Here is a 14969-nt window from a genome sequence, read left to right as displayed (position 1 = left end):
CCAGGCCTATGAAGATGTTAATATAACATAGTAGAGTTTTAATTAAAGTTATAGTGATTCTACATATTTATTTATTTTAATTTTTATTTATTTTTGAGATCATGAGAGAGACAGAGCACGAGTGGGGGAAGGGTAGAGAGACAGGGGAAACACAGAATCTGAAGCAGGCTCCAGCTGTCAGCTGTCCAGAACCCAAAGCAGGCTGAGCTGTCAGCACAGAGCCCGAAGTGGGGCTCGAACCCACGAACCATGAGATCATGACCTGAGCCGAAGTCATATGCCTAACTGACTCAGCCACCTAGGTACCCCTCTACATATTTGTTTTTTACTGGCTTACAAACTAAAATCTTTTAGAAAGCTGGGGCAGTGGGCTTAATTATAATACCAACACACATGAACAGGCACCATAACCCCACCTGCTATGGGTCAGATTGGAGCTCAAGGTTTGCACATACACCTAAACCTCCAGCAACAAAAGGGGAATTTGCCCATTTTACACAGATAAGGAAACAAAGTGTGAAGAGGTCTGGTAACTTGCCCAAGGTGGTGTCACAGCAAATGACGGAGCCAGCCATGATCATGGTGGCTCTGACCAATGCAGGAACCCACGGGGTCTCTTCTCTGGGGCCTGAGGTCTCACTAGGCCCTTGAAAGGCCTTCTAAGAATGAAGAAAGTGAAACAGCCTCCCAGGGTACTATGGCTAGTTCCTTCCGTCCAGTCCTGAGGTGCTGGCAGCTCTGCCCACGGATCTGCTGTTGCTCTTGTGCAGGTGGTGGCCTTCACCGGTTACTTACTGATGTTTACTGAGGGCCCATGTTTAGGCATGAGCACAAAGGGCAGTGCCACAGCACACACACGGCTCTGCAGCTGATATTCTGGGATCAGGTCCTAAGGAATGTCATCATATTAAGGTTTTGGAAGTTCAGACAGACTCCTGATAGGAGGGAGACCCCTCCCCTGTAAGACACATGGAGGGCACTTTCTGCCTCTCCATTCCATAAACTTCTCCTGGTAAAGGCTCTTGGGATACATACACTTTCAAATATCCCTTCTGCACAGTGCCAAGATGGATAACAGTTTGCCTCTAAGTCAGTAGTTCTATAAGAAAATCAAGGCAATCAACAGCTAATGTACTAAATTTTTCATAACAAAGAAGGTAGGAGTGGGAGAGCCTGACGCTTATAATGCATGCACTGAAAACCCACAAAACTAAGTTTAGTCAATAGCTTCAGGATTCTCCCCCATTAATTAAATCTATTTTAGAGAGTTCCTTGGCTAAGGTTCAAGTAGATAGATCTGAAATTCAGAAGCCGGTCCTTTCTACTTTCTGGTATAGGAACAAACAAGCCTGAAGCTGCCAAAAAGCAGGGAAAGGACATTCTGCAGAGAAGTGGATGGCTCTCCAAAGAGCTCGTGTGTATATTCAAGAGCTGATTATAAATCTGTTTCCCCCAAACCCAAGAATCACAGTAAGTACTGTCTAGATGAATCATAATGCTCTTCTCAACTATGGAACAATACTTGTCACTTTATAGACATTAATTAGCCTGCTTGCCAATTACAGTAAATAGGTGGCTAGAGCCGCAAAAGGCTACTTTCTGGAGAACATCTAACAGCACTCTTCTTGTCAGGGGCAGATTTCATGATTGGCTTACCTATGGACTTATGAGCAGCTGAAGCCAATTTAAACAGTACCAGTCGAGCCACTGCCTTTGCTAATTAAAAATTACATTAATGACTACATTATTTTCCATAACAAATTTCTTGGCAACACTTGGACTACTTGTCTGATGGTTAAATTGAGGATAAATTAACTGCATCATCCAAATTCAACAATTCCTCTATGTTTCCATAGCTCAACATAGAATATCAACAGCAGCAAATGACTTACTTGACAAAGAGCCCAGTAAAAGGTCTACACATACACAGGCTAAAAGCTCCAATCACCTCTCCTCCTCTGTGCCTAACCCCTGCCCCCATATCTAGACTCAAGAAAAAGTCTGGTCAGAGGTCCCTTGGTAGCATGAACTAGCATGCAGAGGGAAGTAGAAACAGCTAGACCCTCCAAGGAAGCAAATGTTTTCATGACTATTTCACCTCATTTGTGAAAGAACCAAGAGGGAACAAGAGGGATAGAATGAACCCAGTAAGAGAAAACCTCCAAGCTTCTAGAAAGTGCAATTTCCCCCTCAGTGGTCCATAGGGTCACTCCTAGGGAGAAGGCAGAAGGAAGAGACACCAAGCAAACAAGACAAAGAAGAGGCACCAAGGAGAATGAGGCTCTCAGGTAGCACACTCTGATAGCTTCCTCTCTTGATCTATCCAGAATAGTGATAGGGCAGCAAATAGATTAAGAGCTGTTCTTTCAGTTTACACATCTTGCAGTTTGGACCAATTCTGGCTAAATTCTTCAACTTTGAGGCTTCTCCTAGAAAAATGGCTCTCCTAAGCTGAGACCTTTGGTTACCCTGGTCTGGAAGAAGCCAGAGACCTCAACATTTGACCCTTCAGCTAAATTGTAGGGTTTCGGGACACCACAGTCTCAGGATGCGGGTTCCTAGACAAACACCAGGCTCCTTGCACCACCATCGTGTGATCCCCCCAGGATCACAGCCAGATAGCTAGAGCTCTGGGAGACAACTGGAAATCAGGTCCTCAATTTTAAGAGTAAGAAACAGAGATTTAGATTGGTTCAATTATTTTCCTCAATGCTATGACTGAAGAGTGAGCAAGACATCCAGGTCTCCTCAAGATTCGTAGTCCGATGGTCCTTTCCTCACATTGTAGGAATTCCTTGGGGTCAATCAAAATGCCAAGCCATTCTTATTGGGCTTAAACTCCAGGGAAAAGGAGAGAGGGTGACAGAAGTGCATCTCAGCATTTTCAAGAAATCCAAAGGGCTTTCCAAGGCCCTCCATTCAACTGTGTTTGGACACCTCCCCTACAGATCAAGCGCAGTTCTGTCTGTTGCTTTAAAACCCTGAGAAAATGACACCAAAGGGAAATTAAATAGCCCGTGGGAAGGCATTAGTGCACTGTCAGAAAGGGAGCTAGGTGCCTCCCAGAATGTTCCATGTGTCTTTCACAACCATTTCTTTGAATATTCACCTGAAATCGAGTTGCTGAAAAGACACAGTTTAGGGATTGTAATCATAATCTGGAGGTAACTGCCAAAGACACAAACAGAATCTCAGAACACTGCATTATATAAAACTTGTTTCACTATAAATAAAAGCTTAAATTATAATTTTTATAAGGTTAAAAAAAGCAACTTTTTGTTTTTGCTTTGAAGTTTTTCTTGGAAAATATTTCTTCAGAGAGGCAAAAAGTTCAAACAATTCAGTTCCATGAAAAAAAACACAATACCATTATAAAGTTTCACTATATTTAAGTTGTTTCAAATACATCCTTTTGGTTTTTAAAAAATCTTGCTAAACCTCTGTGGTGACTTCCATGATTTCAAAAAGGATTGACAAACTTTAGGACAAACAATTATGAACCAGAGCAACATTTCTTTCTCAGGCTACAAAATGGTCAGCCAGGGTCAGCAATGCCTGTGCAGGGGGGCAAAACTCTCTGCAGAAGCCCTAACACACATGATTAGGAGAATCGGTTTACCACATGACAATCTGGAGGCCTGGCCAGAAGCCCCATAAATTCCACAATAAGAACACTCAATGCCTTTCCAAAAGAGCAGAATTGACACTTTTCAAAGGAACAGGAGATTCAATTCACATTTGGGCCTCCTCTGTTCTCACTCAAGGACTCTTAACGGTAAAGCTCTAGGTACAGGTAAGAACACAAGTATGCTTGATCCCTCCGGGTGCTCTAACACCCAAAAGTAAATGTCATGACAAGCCCCAGCCTCAATTCAGCAACCTGACTAGGGGCCAAGAATCCCCAGGTCCAGCCAGTGTCTCCAGACCCTATATTTTCATAGCCTCTGTGACCCAGGATGTCCTCCTTTTGGTATCTGGAGCTCCAGACAAACTCAAGACCAACTTCAACAGCAATTGTAACAGGGAGGGGAGGATGGGAAGGAAAACAAAGACTTTCCCAGGAGTCACTCCACCCCTCAGGAGCCTTTTATGCCACCAGCATATACTGGAACGTTTGCACAGCATCCTATTTCTGTAAACCTGATAATATTTTTAAACATGCTGGAGGAGGAGACTCCATGGAAGAAGTCTGTGTGGAATCTTTCTGTAAAGAGAAAACTGTGCTACTTTTCAAAAACCATTCCTGATTTAACTGCTTCAAAAATGCCTGGTTTAAAAAAAAATGCCTGCTTTTCTCCCATATGCTACACAGAGGGAAAATGTGTGGCATAAATTTGTTTCTCTCAGGGTCAAGCTCAGGACAGTTGATGCACATTTGCCATAATTCCACATGGGGCATACTTAAACTTGTCACTCTGGTCACCCTATGTTTCAGTACCACCAAACTGGAACCGATGACTTATAAAATGCATCCCAGATGACTTACCTGGAACATTGGATAGGTCAAGAATGTTTCCAGCATCCTCCCCTCACACGCGGGGTTGGCTTCGTACTGTTTTAAGAGTTTGTCGAAATCTCGGTTTTGCTTACAATTGGCAAGCACTTGGAGGCTGTACTGGTGATTACGCACAAATTCTTGATAAATGTTCAACATGGGGAGCAAAATATCAAACAGATCAGCTGGAAAAAAGAAGTAAACATGGCAGTTTTTCTTGGTCCTTGGTAAGTTATCTAAGGTACAAGGAGAGACTGTGTTCACTCATTGGAAATGGCACAGAGTGGCTCCCAGCATCATGTGTCACACGTGCACAGGGCCCCCTTCCAGATGCTTGAATGACTGATTTGGTAGAATGCACGGGGGCAGGGGGAGGGGGTGCACAGAGCCCAACTCTAGCCCCAAATGAACAATGACAGGCCAGGAGAAAGGGCTGAGAGGGCAATAAAACAGATTCCCAGTGCCTAAGGAAGCTCTCAGGTCAAGAGGGAAATTCAGACAGGTTAGGCTGACTAATGTTGAAGTTATTTTGCTTTAATTGTAGACATATTAAGAGAAAATCTTTTATCTCTAAAGCATGCACTTACCTAAAATTAAGGTAGGCCAGTTTGCTATCCTTGCCTTCAGTCCTTGATGAAATATTTCATGAAGAAACATAATTGTTTCACTATAAAAAATTGAAAAATAATATAATCTAGTCACTTCTTTGTCAAAGAAGTCCACTGAGTCCTTAAAGCCTTAGTAAATACATGATTTGCATGCCTCCCAGGGCCTCCAAATTGTATACACAATAATAACATGGATTATACTAGCCCTCATAAACCAATTTGTCTTTCAAACGATCTCGAAAATTCTGAGCTAGGCTTCAACTACTGGAAGACAGTAAACACCAAATCATTGGCATATAACCCTCTTCATTATGTTTGATAGCAACATCTTTCTACTGTTAGGATTTAACACTACAACTGATAATCAAAAAATTAGTTATGATCCTTTTTCTCTTCAGTTTGATTCTAGATGATAACTAAGGGAAAAGACTCCCTCTTTCACTAAAATGAGTTTTGACAGGAAAGAGGGGAAAAGAATCCACAGCAAAGATTTGGCAGAACTCTACCAAAACCGCTCCTAAGACGCCCAAGATGGAAATGTAAAAGAATCCTCTGAAAAGGACTAAACCTACACAGAGATGCTATAAGGAGAACTATGCATAGAGATCCAAATCTCTACAAGGTTCAAGAAGAGCAGTTACCAAAGTAACTTTTGCTTTCTCCTCATTACAATTAATTCATTGGATTGAGCCTCTAAAGCCTTTTCTTAACTAGCACATCCTACACAATCAAATACATAATTATTCATGTAAGTGAGATATTCTGGTTTGTTGTAAGTCAAATTCAATTACAATAAACATCAATGGGAAATCCTTAACTTTTTCCAAATGGTCCATGAAACAAAATACATATGGCTTGAAGATGATAATTTGTTTTTCATTTATAGCAATTTTAACTAAGCAGTGTTTGTTGTTCAAGGATTTCAACCAAATCTAGTTTGGCAAATATTGGGGTTTTTTTTGTATTTTTTTTATTTTTTAACATTTTTATTTATTTTTGAGAAACAGAAAGAGATGGAACACTAGTGGAGTAAGGGCAGACAGAGAGGGAAACACAGAATCTGAAGCAGGCTCCAGCTCTGAGCTGTCAGCACAGAGCCTGACAAGAGACTCGAGCCCACAAACTGTGAGATCGTGACCTGAGCCAAAGTCTGACGCTCAACCGACTGAGCCACCAGGAGCCCTTAGTTTGGTAGATACTGTATGTTAGTCTTTCAACCTCCTTTCTAGTCTCCTTTTAGGTGGACATGATGGAGAGCTACAACTAAACTTCCCAGACTGCCTTGCAAATGAGGCTCCGAATGTAAATTCAGTTCCACCAGTTGCACCAATAGGTGCACCTGGTAAGACATGGAAAGTAGGAGAGGCCATCTTCCTATTGCTGAAAATCAGTCATGAAGATGTGAGTGTTTCAGGGGCAATTTCAGCACCCAGCTTCGGTGTTCTAGTTTCTAGGCAACAGCTTCCTAGACCTGAGAGGCAGATATGGTGGCAATGGCAGTGGCTGTAGTTTCCTAACTTCTGAATCACATCTACAGTGCTGTGCTCTTGAACTCAAAGCTCCAGGGGAGCAGTTCCCTGGCTTTGCTCTTCCAGCTCTTCCAAAGAATTGTATAAGCAGTGAAAATGTCTGCATAACTTAAGAGAAAATTACACAGTAATTTTGTCCTTAAACGTCCTTTGTCCTTAAAATGTCCTTAAATGCAGGCTGGGAGATGGACAAAATAAAGGAGATTAAGAGCACACTTCTTGTGTTGAGCACTGAGTGATGTACAGAATTATTGAATCATTACACTGCACATCTGAAACTAATATAGCACTGTATGTCAACTAAACTTAAATAATAAAATAAAATAAAATAAAATAAAATAAAATAAAATAAAATAAAATAAAATAAAATAAAATAAAACAAAGTAAAAAAAAATAAATGCATAAAAAGCCTAAATCTTTAAAAAGCCAAATTAAAATATATTGCAGTAACTTTTTGTTCTTTTTCTTTTAAAAACAAATTTGTTTGACTAGAGTTGATACATAGTATTACATTACCTTCAGGTGTACAACTTAGTGATCTGACAAGTTTATACCTTATACTATGCTCACCACAAGTATAACTACAGTATGTCCCATTACATCATTATTACAATACAAGTGACTGTATTCCTTATGCTCTGCCTTTTATTCCCATGACTTCTTCATCCCATAACTGGAGGCCTGTATCTCCCTCTCTCCCCTTCACCCATCTTACCCAACTCCTCAACCCTCATGTGGCAACCAACAGTTTATTCTCTGTATTTATGGGTCCGATCCTGCTTTTTGTTTATTTATTTATTTTTAGATCCCACTAATGACTGGAATCATATGTGTATTTGTTTTTCTTAGTCTAACGTGTTTCAAGAAGCGCGACAGGTTCCAGGGCCATCCACACTCCCTCTGATGACACAAAGTCATCCCTTTCTATGACTTTGTAATATTTGATATTATTTTACAGCTTTTGATGTTTTCATGTTGTTTTTACTTTTGAACCATGTAAATTTCTTCAAAAACAAATAAATGTATTCAAAATAAATAAATAAGTAAATAGATGAATTAAAAAATAAATAAATAATTTTTAAGTAAAGCACCCAGGCACTCCCTTTCTCCCCTTCTCCTCTTCCCTTGTTTATTTTTTCCATAGTGCTCATCACCATATAATATACTACATATTTCACTTATTTACTATTCATTGTCTTCCCACATCAAAATTTAAGTTACATGAAGGCAAGGGTTTCTGCTTTGTTCACTGATGAACACTCAGCAGGAAGGACACTATAAATATTTATTGAGCAAATAAATTTGCTAGAGATTCTCAGGCCCCCTGTTAGTTTTTCTTCTTCCTAAAGTATGTCTGTATAAATTACATGTAAAGACCCATTACTCACTCCATCTCCCTCAGCTTATGAAGATTATCTTTCCCAACACACACACGCCTACACAATGACAAGAAAACATGTGTCACACAAAGAAAAGACCCAGAAAACTAAATGCCATGATTCAAGATAAAGACATGTAAACTCACACAAATAATGAAACACAAATGATAGCTTTCTTATTTTTAATATCATAAGCTCAAAAAGGTGAACTTATGATTCCTATTCTTTTAAGAGTAAAGTAAAAATTCTTTTAAGAAATAGAAATGGGTTTTTCACATGACTCTTTGATTTACGCCAAGACAAACCTGTTGAGAAAAATGCTGCTGACATCATCATGGCTGATGGGAGGCTTCTTGGAGCTGGCTGCCATTCGCAGGGGCCGGAGGAAGCCATTGACCAGGATGTAGAGCTGGTGAACATACTCCGACTCAGCTTCAACCATGGTGAACACAATCTGGTTTCTCTTCCTCATGCTTTCAGCATGAGGAGAACAAATGTAATCCTGCACAATGGTCTTCCATTTCCTTCTACACAACCATCCTCTCATGAAGCTCTGAACCTACAGAACAACAACAGAAAGAATCTCAGGGAGGTGTGAGGCTGTCTTTGAATAAGCCTGTCAGTAAGGGTTTTCATTCCACGCCATATAAAACACTGCTTTTTTGTTACAGCATTAATGGTCCCATCACTAGAATAAATTGTGGCAGGCTTTTCCAGATAGCAGAAAAAATAGGATTTAAAAATAACATTTTTCTCAGTGTCACAAGTTTCTTCCATATCTTAAGCTCTTTAAGACTGCCAATATGGACACCAGAATGTGATAATATTACATAATTCGTTATTAACATGTTAATAAAGAAATACATTGAAGGTTTACTCTTTAACAATATAAAATCAGATACTAAAAATTTTTAATTGTGTTAAAAAAGCACATAACATAAAATTTACCATCTTAACCATTTTTAAATGTATAGTTAGTTCAGTAGTGTTAAATATTTCACATTGTTGCATAACAGATTTCCAGAACTTCATCTTGCAAAACTGATACTCTATACCTACTGAACAACTCCCCACTTCTCCCTTCCCTCAGCCCCTGCTACCCACTATTTTACTTTCTGTTGCTGTGAATTTAACCACTTTAGATAGCTCATGTAAGTAGAATCACACAGTATCTACCTTTTTGTGACTGGTTAATTTCACTTAGTATACTGTCCTCAAGGTTCATCCATGTTGTACCATGTGCTAGGATTTCCTCCCTGCTTATGGCTGAATAATATTCCATTGTATGTATATTTTGTTTATCCATTCATCTGCTGATAGATATTAGAGTTGCTTCCAACTCTCAGCAATTGTGAATAATGCTGCAGTGATCATGGGAGTGCAAATGTCTCTTCCAGATCCTGTTTTCAATTATTTTGGATCTATACCCAGAAGTGGAAATGCTGGATCATGTGGTAGCTCTATTTTTAATTTTTTGAGCAATGACCGTACCGCTTTCCACAGCAGTTGAACCACTTCACAATCCTACCAACAGTGCACAAAGGTTCCAATTTCTCAACATCCTTATCGACACTTAGTTTATTGTTTTTATAGTAGTCATCCTAATGGGTGTGTGGTGACGTTACACTGTGGTTTTGATTTCTATTTCTCTGATGTTTAGTGATACTGAGCACCTTTTCATATGTATATGACTTCTCCAAAGATCAGATGTATATTATTTCATCTTTGGAGAAATGTCCGTTGCCCATTTTTAAATCAGGTTATTTGATTTGTTGTTATTGAGGGTTTTTTCACGAAGCTTAAAAAAAAATAAGTGTTAGACATCAGCTCATCTGACCCCTTCTGTTTATAGATGAGTAAACGAAATTTCATGGTAAGTCACACAGGAAAGATGCAATCAGAGTTGGCATTCTTTAACCTGCTCTTTGTTAAGTCTAAGGATTCTCTCTCAGCCACACGGTGAAAACACATGTGAATGATTTGCAATGGAGATTATTTTGTGAAAAGAAACATGAAATATAATTAAAAATCGATCCTATAGACAACATGATAGCCTCTAAAATTGATCTGAATTCCCTAGGTATGATTTGAAAAATAACAGACAAACCTGTATGTTTTAGCCAACAAATATTTACTAAACATCTTTCTAGTGTCCAGGTAAATGCTGGGGGCTAGCCAGAAAGGTGCATGTCATAATCCTTAACCCCAAGGCTGAGCACTAACCTGCTGGGTAACTTTGAACTCCAGTCCTCTATTTTCTCACCTACAAAATAATGGACCAAAAAAAATCTGAAGTGCTTGCTAAATATAAAACAGTTATATGATTATTTATTAGGGTGTGTCATAGCTAAGTGGCAGATTCAGCCACAAAGCAGGTTGCAAATCCATATATGATTGACAGCATTAAATGACTACCAAATCTCTTTTTAGTATTATTGTTATCTAGTCAACATATTCTTACACTCCTTATTGTTTCCCTACTATTTCACCCATATGGACTAAATTGTCATGTATTTAAACAACTGCTCTTCTGTTGCAATGTTTAAAATTCTTTCATTTACCTACCAATGTTGTCATCATACTATCAGTGTTAATGCAGGCATTCACACAGCTGTGATGCTTCAAACAACAAAAATTAGCCACATTTTAATAGCATTATGTGGGGGAATTTATATGCACATTATCTGGAGAAATCTAATGGAAAACTTCTTTGTCATATAATAAATTTCAATTTTTGGTTCCTTGAAGATAAAAAATTATGTTGATATTTGCCAAATCAGAATAGAGAAACTAATTCATTTAAAACACTTTTTGCCACACAGACATTAGAATGACTGGGCTATAAAGCGCAATAGAATTAATTTCAAAGCCTACTTAACAAGTTCAAAAATATATTTTTTAATTGCTTCTACTGAGAAACAGGAAGGTATAAAGTGTAAAAAGCATTTATTTTATCACTATTCTTCCATTTAACAGAAATATTTTCAAAAATCACCTTAATCAAATTTTGTGTTAAACACAATCTTTCTGTTTACTTAGTCAGGTGTTGCCTGCTGAGCTGGTGTACTTTTCATACTAACAGACCAGTTTCTACCAAAAAAAAAAAAAAATCCTGAAAACTGTACTTCACTCATCTCTTTGTTTATAGACAACTTCATACTACTAAAAGGCAAGAGCATTAATCTTGTAACAATAACATAAACTCAATTCAATTCAGAATGTTTTGAATTCTAAGAAATTAATGGTGGTATTTCACTTTTTATTCCTTAAAAACTGAAAACACTTCAATTTAGTTCTTAGAAGCATTTCTGTATCAAACTCTGAGCAATGTTTGAAGTTTTGTTACAATTAAAGGGGAATAATTATGTAGCATATAAACAACAAGAATAAGAAAAACATTAAGATGAAATAAAGATTTGAAGGTATATATCCATAAAAAAAGTTCTATAACTGTGAAGCTTTTCACATAATGGTCACAAAGCTAAGTAGATGATTTACACAAGTGAATTAAGATAACAGAACTCAAAACCTAAAATGACATAAATCAAATACAGTAGACCAGAGTGAGTACCAGTGTCTGTCTAACTGCAAAAGTTGTACACAGGGGCACCTGGGTGGCTCAGTTGGTTAAGTGGCCAACTTCGGCTCAGGTCATGATCTCACGGTCATGCCCCGCATCAGGCTCTGTGCTGACAGCTCAGAACCTGGAGCCTGCTTTGGATTCTGTGTCTTCCTCTCTCTCTGCCCCTCCCCTGCTCATGCTCTATCTCTCTGTCTCCCAAAAATAAATGAACATTAAAACAAAATTTTTTTTAAGTTGTACACAGTAATAAGTGACAGTTTAGTAAGAAGATCTGTTGATCGTGTGGATGTTAAACAAGAAAGTAATAATGATAATAAAACAGAAATCTGAGATGTATTTAATTAATAGTCTCACATGTTCAAAAAAAATCCTTTCTAAATAAGCACTGAAATCTAAAGCTAAAAGAAATATTTTTAAAATGTCACTTAAAAATACTCCCCTATACAGACAACAGAAACCAATTTGACAATAAATTTCATATTTAAAAAAATAAATTAAAAAAAACTACTCCTCTAGGGGCATCTGGGCGGTTCAGTCAAACATCTGACTCTTTTTTTTAATGTTTGTTTGTCTTGAGAGAGAGATAACAAAAGCAGGGGGAGGGGCAAAAAGAGAGGGAGAAAGAGAATCCCAAGCAGGCTCTGGGCTACAAGCACAGAGCCTGATGCTGGACTCGATCTGACAAACCAGGAGATCACAACCCAATCTGAAATCAAGAAGGGACACTCAACCAACTGAGCCACCCAGGCGCCCCAAGCCTCCCACTCTTGATTTCAGCTCAGGTCATGATCAAGCTCCTGAGATCAAGCTCCATGTTACGCTCCATGCTAAGCGTGGCATCTGCTTGGGATTCTCTCTCTTCCTCTCCCTCTGCCCCTCCCTGTCTCACATGCATCTGTACACATGTACTCTCTCTCCCAAAAAACTAAATAAACATGAAAAAAATACTCCCCTAAAATATGAAAATAGCACAAAATCAGGAGGTTCTACAGCACTTACTAACCCAACTTAAGAACACTATTGTCTTAATGTCTGGTTTTGACATCCTCTCCACAGAGGGTCCATAAGGGGATTCCCAGAACTGGAAAAAAAATCTCAAGCTGAAACTTTTCCAAAGTAGCCATACCTGTATCACTCTGAAAGGCAAGTCTGAGAGCCATTAGAACAGATATACCAAGGTGATTCTCAGCTCAGGGACAGGGGAACAAAGACATCACTACAGGACAGACAACTGATCACCATGCTTTTCCAAAGCCAGAAACGCCCAACATCCTACCTTTTTAATCTTCTTGATATCTGGATCCTCATCCTCTTGATTACTTTGGTAAGGCCTCATTCGTTCCTTGGTTTTATTAAGAGCGATAATCTATAACACAAAATTGGCCCATTTCATGACTTGGGAAATACCAGCTTATAGCCATAACTCACAGGAGGTAATGCCTACAAGGTAGCTTAGGAGGTCCTCAGGAAACTTTTACTTTTTATGCATCCTTCCTTCCACTGGTTCTGAGTCAAGGAAAGAATGAACTTCACACCAAGTCTGTTCAGTTATGTTGCCAACAGAGGTGCTTATAAGAAGCAACTGTGGAAAGTGTGAACTGGGATCTGGGTTAGGAGAAACGTTAGCCCCAAATTTGGCCCTGACTGCCAGTGATGACTAGGCCAAGGCCTTCGGGGGAGCTGAGTGACATACTGCTTGCCAATCTTGCCCAATGGCAGCTGCCTGTAATGCCCTGGGGTCCCCAAGTGCAATGACATTCAGCCCAGAGCTCTTGCTTCCCATAATCAGCCTGCAGCCTTCCACACAGGTACACAGAGTACAGCAGGCTCACAGGATTCCTTGGGAAAATGGTAACTGCCCTGGGGTTGACCCAAGACAACCAAGAAAGGTGAAAAGGTAAAAAGGAGTGAAATGATCCAGGATCTCCTTATAGCTCCAACTCAGTTATGTGACCTGTGGGGCAATTCAAAACCAGATGGCTGCCCAAATACACTTAGCAACAAAAATCACTAGCCTACTGCTCAATTGCAGGCTCTTAGAAAGGTAAGAACCTACGCAACCTTACCAGCAAGCATTTGAAAAGTTAAGAATCATAATTGCTTCCTCTGACCTGTCTTTACATTTTGTCACCAGTAACAAATACACACTTCTGCCATTTTCTGGCAGAGAAGTAGGAAAATAAAAGGAGTAGAAAATAAATTATGGCTCCTGCCAAGTGACCACACAAGACGTACCTGCTACTGACAGTTTGGGGCTGCAAAATCTATATTCAGACTAAAATAGAACATAGTGAAGACAGATAAGCATGCCCAAATAAATATTGGGGAACATTGCTTGGTGCTGAGTTTCTCTTGTGGAGTAAATGCCACTTAGCAGACAAGCATCTGCTCTGGCTTACTGTGGCAAAGAGAGAACACAATAATTTTGTCTTAAATTACAGTGCCTGATATAGTCTTTTAAAATGCAGGCTTGCTAAGTTTTCTGTTGTTGTTTTCACTATATGAGATTTCAGGGTTGAATCGGGAAGTTAACAACACTAATGATACGGTGAACATGGTCTGCAACTCATCACCAGAGAAGCAATCAGATCCCAGGTGGAATCAAGCTTATACTCATGCTCTGGAAACTGGAGGTGATGTACACAGGCAGAAGGAGGTGAAAACCTCTCACAGGATTCAGTGCGTCTTGGAGGAAGGTATAAGGAAACAAAGAGGAAATCATTGTCCAATGACCGTAAAAGTAACAAGAAAGTTACTTTCCTTGTAACTCAGGGCTGAGGCTCTTAGAACTCACAAATTTCTTGTAACTCAGGCCTGAGGATCCTGAATTGTTCTGTCAATGGGATACAATTAGTAGTAGGTTTCATCTGTCCTATCTGCTCTTTGAAGCTAAGAAAATGCTAATGCACCTCTAGTCAGAAAGAGGGGGGAAATCTTGTTTTCCACATTCCTCTTCAGGTCTTCGGTTATCTACCGCTTCCCACGAGTAGTAAATAACACTCGGGTACACTCGGGTTTCTATATGTGGACAGAGGCACTTGTGAGCATGGGTGGATCCAGGACCACCACTGAGGCTGGAGATACAATGACCATGCTCTGTTCTCACTTGGGACAATCTCACAATCGGGGGGTGCAGGGCCTCTGAAGTTCACCCTCAGAGGGTGGGGATGGAGATGGAGGGAGACAGGAATTCCAACTTGAGGAAATGCCTTATACTTCAACTCCAATGTGTTTTTCAAAATTCTAGGGGGAAGGAAGTTGAACTCCTTAGAATAGAGAAGCAGTAAAGTCTTCCTGACTTCATTTCTAGTCCTTCCTTAGTTATCATTTGGGAGTTTAATCTATGACAGATTCACAATTATCATTACTATTATA

The 14969-nt window shown here is 39.4% G+C and overlaps 1 protein-coding gene across 4 annotated transcripts in view; it reads right to left on the bottom strand.

Annotated features, from left to right (window-relative positions):
* The window catches only part of RASGRF2 (Ras protein specific guanine nucleotide releasing factor 2), a 236885-nt gene that overhangs the window by 128269 nt on the left and 93647 nt on the right, over nt 1-14969 (bottom strand). For all 4 annotated transcript variants that reach the window (XM_027039115.2, XM_027039104.2, XM_027039121.2 and 1 more), the window contains exons 4-7: nt 12871-12960; nt 8317-8570; nt 5083-5162; nt 4487-4680 (exon numbers count right to left, since the gene is read on the bottom strand). In XM_027039115.2, coding sequence (XP_026894916.1) covers nt 4487-4680; nt 5083-5162; nt 8317-8570; nt 12871-12960 — 618 coding nt within the window. The remainder of the gene's footprint in view (nt 1-4486; nt 4681-5082; nt 5163-8316; nt 8571-12870; nt 12961-14969) is intronic.

The sequence above is a fragment of the Acinonyx jubatus genome, chromosome A1, assembly GCF_027475565.1.
Source record: "Acinonyx jubatus isolate Ajub_Pintada_27869175 chromosome A1, VMU_Ajub_asm_v1.0, whole genome shotgun sequence".
Classification (NCBI taxonomy): Eukaryota; Metazoa; Chordata; class Mammalia; order Carnivora; family Felidae; genus Acinonyx; species Acinonyx jubatus.
The sequence above is the reverse complement of the archived record's forward strand: the minus strand, read 5'-3'. Positions and strand labels throughout refer to the sequence as shown.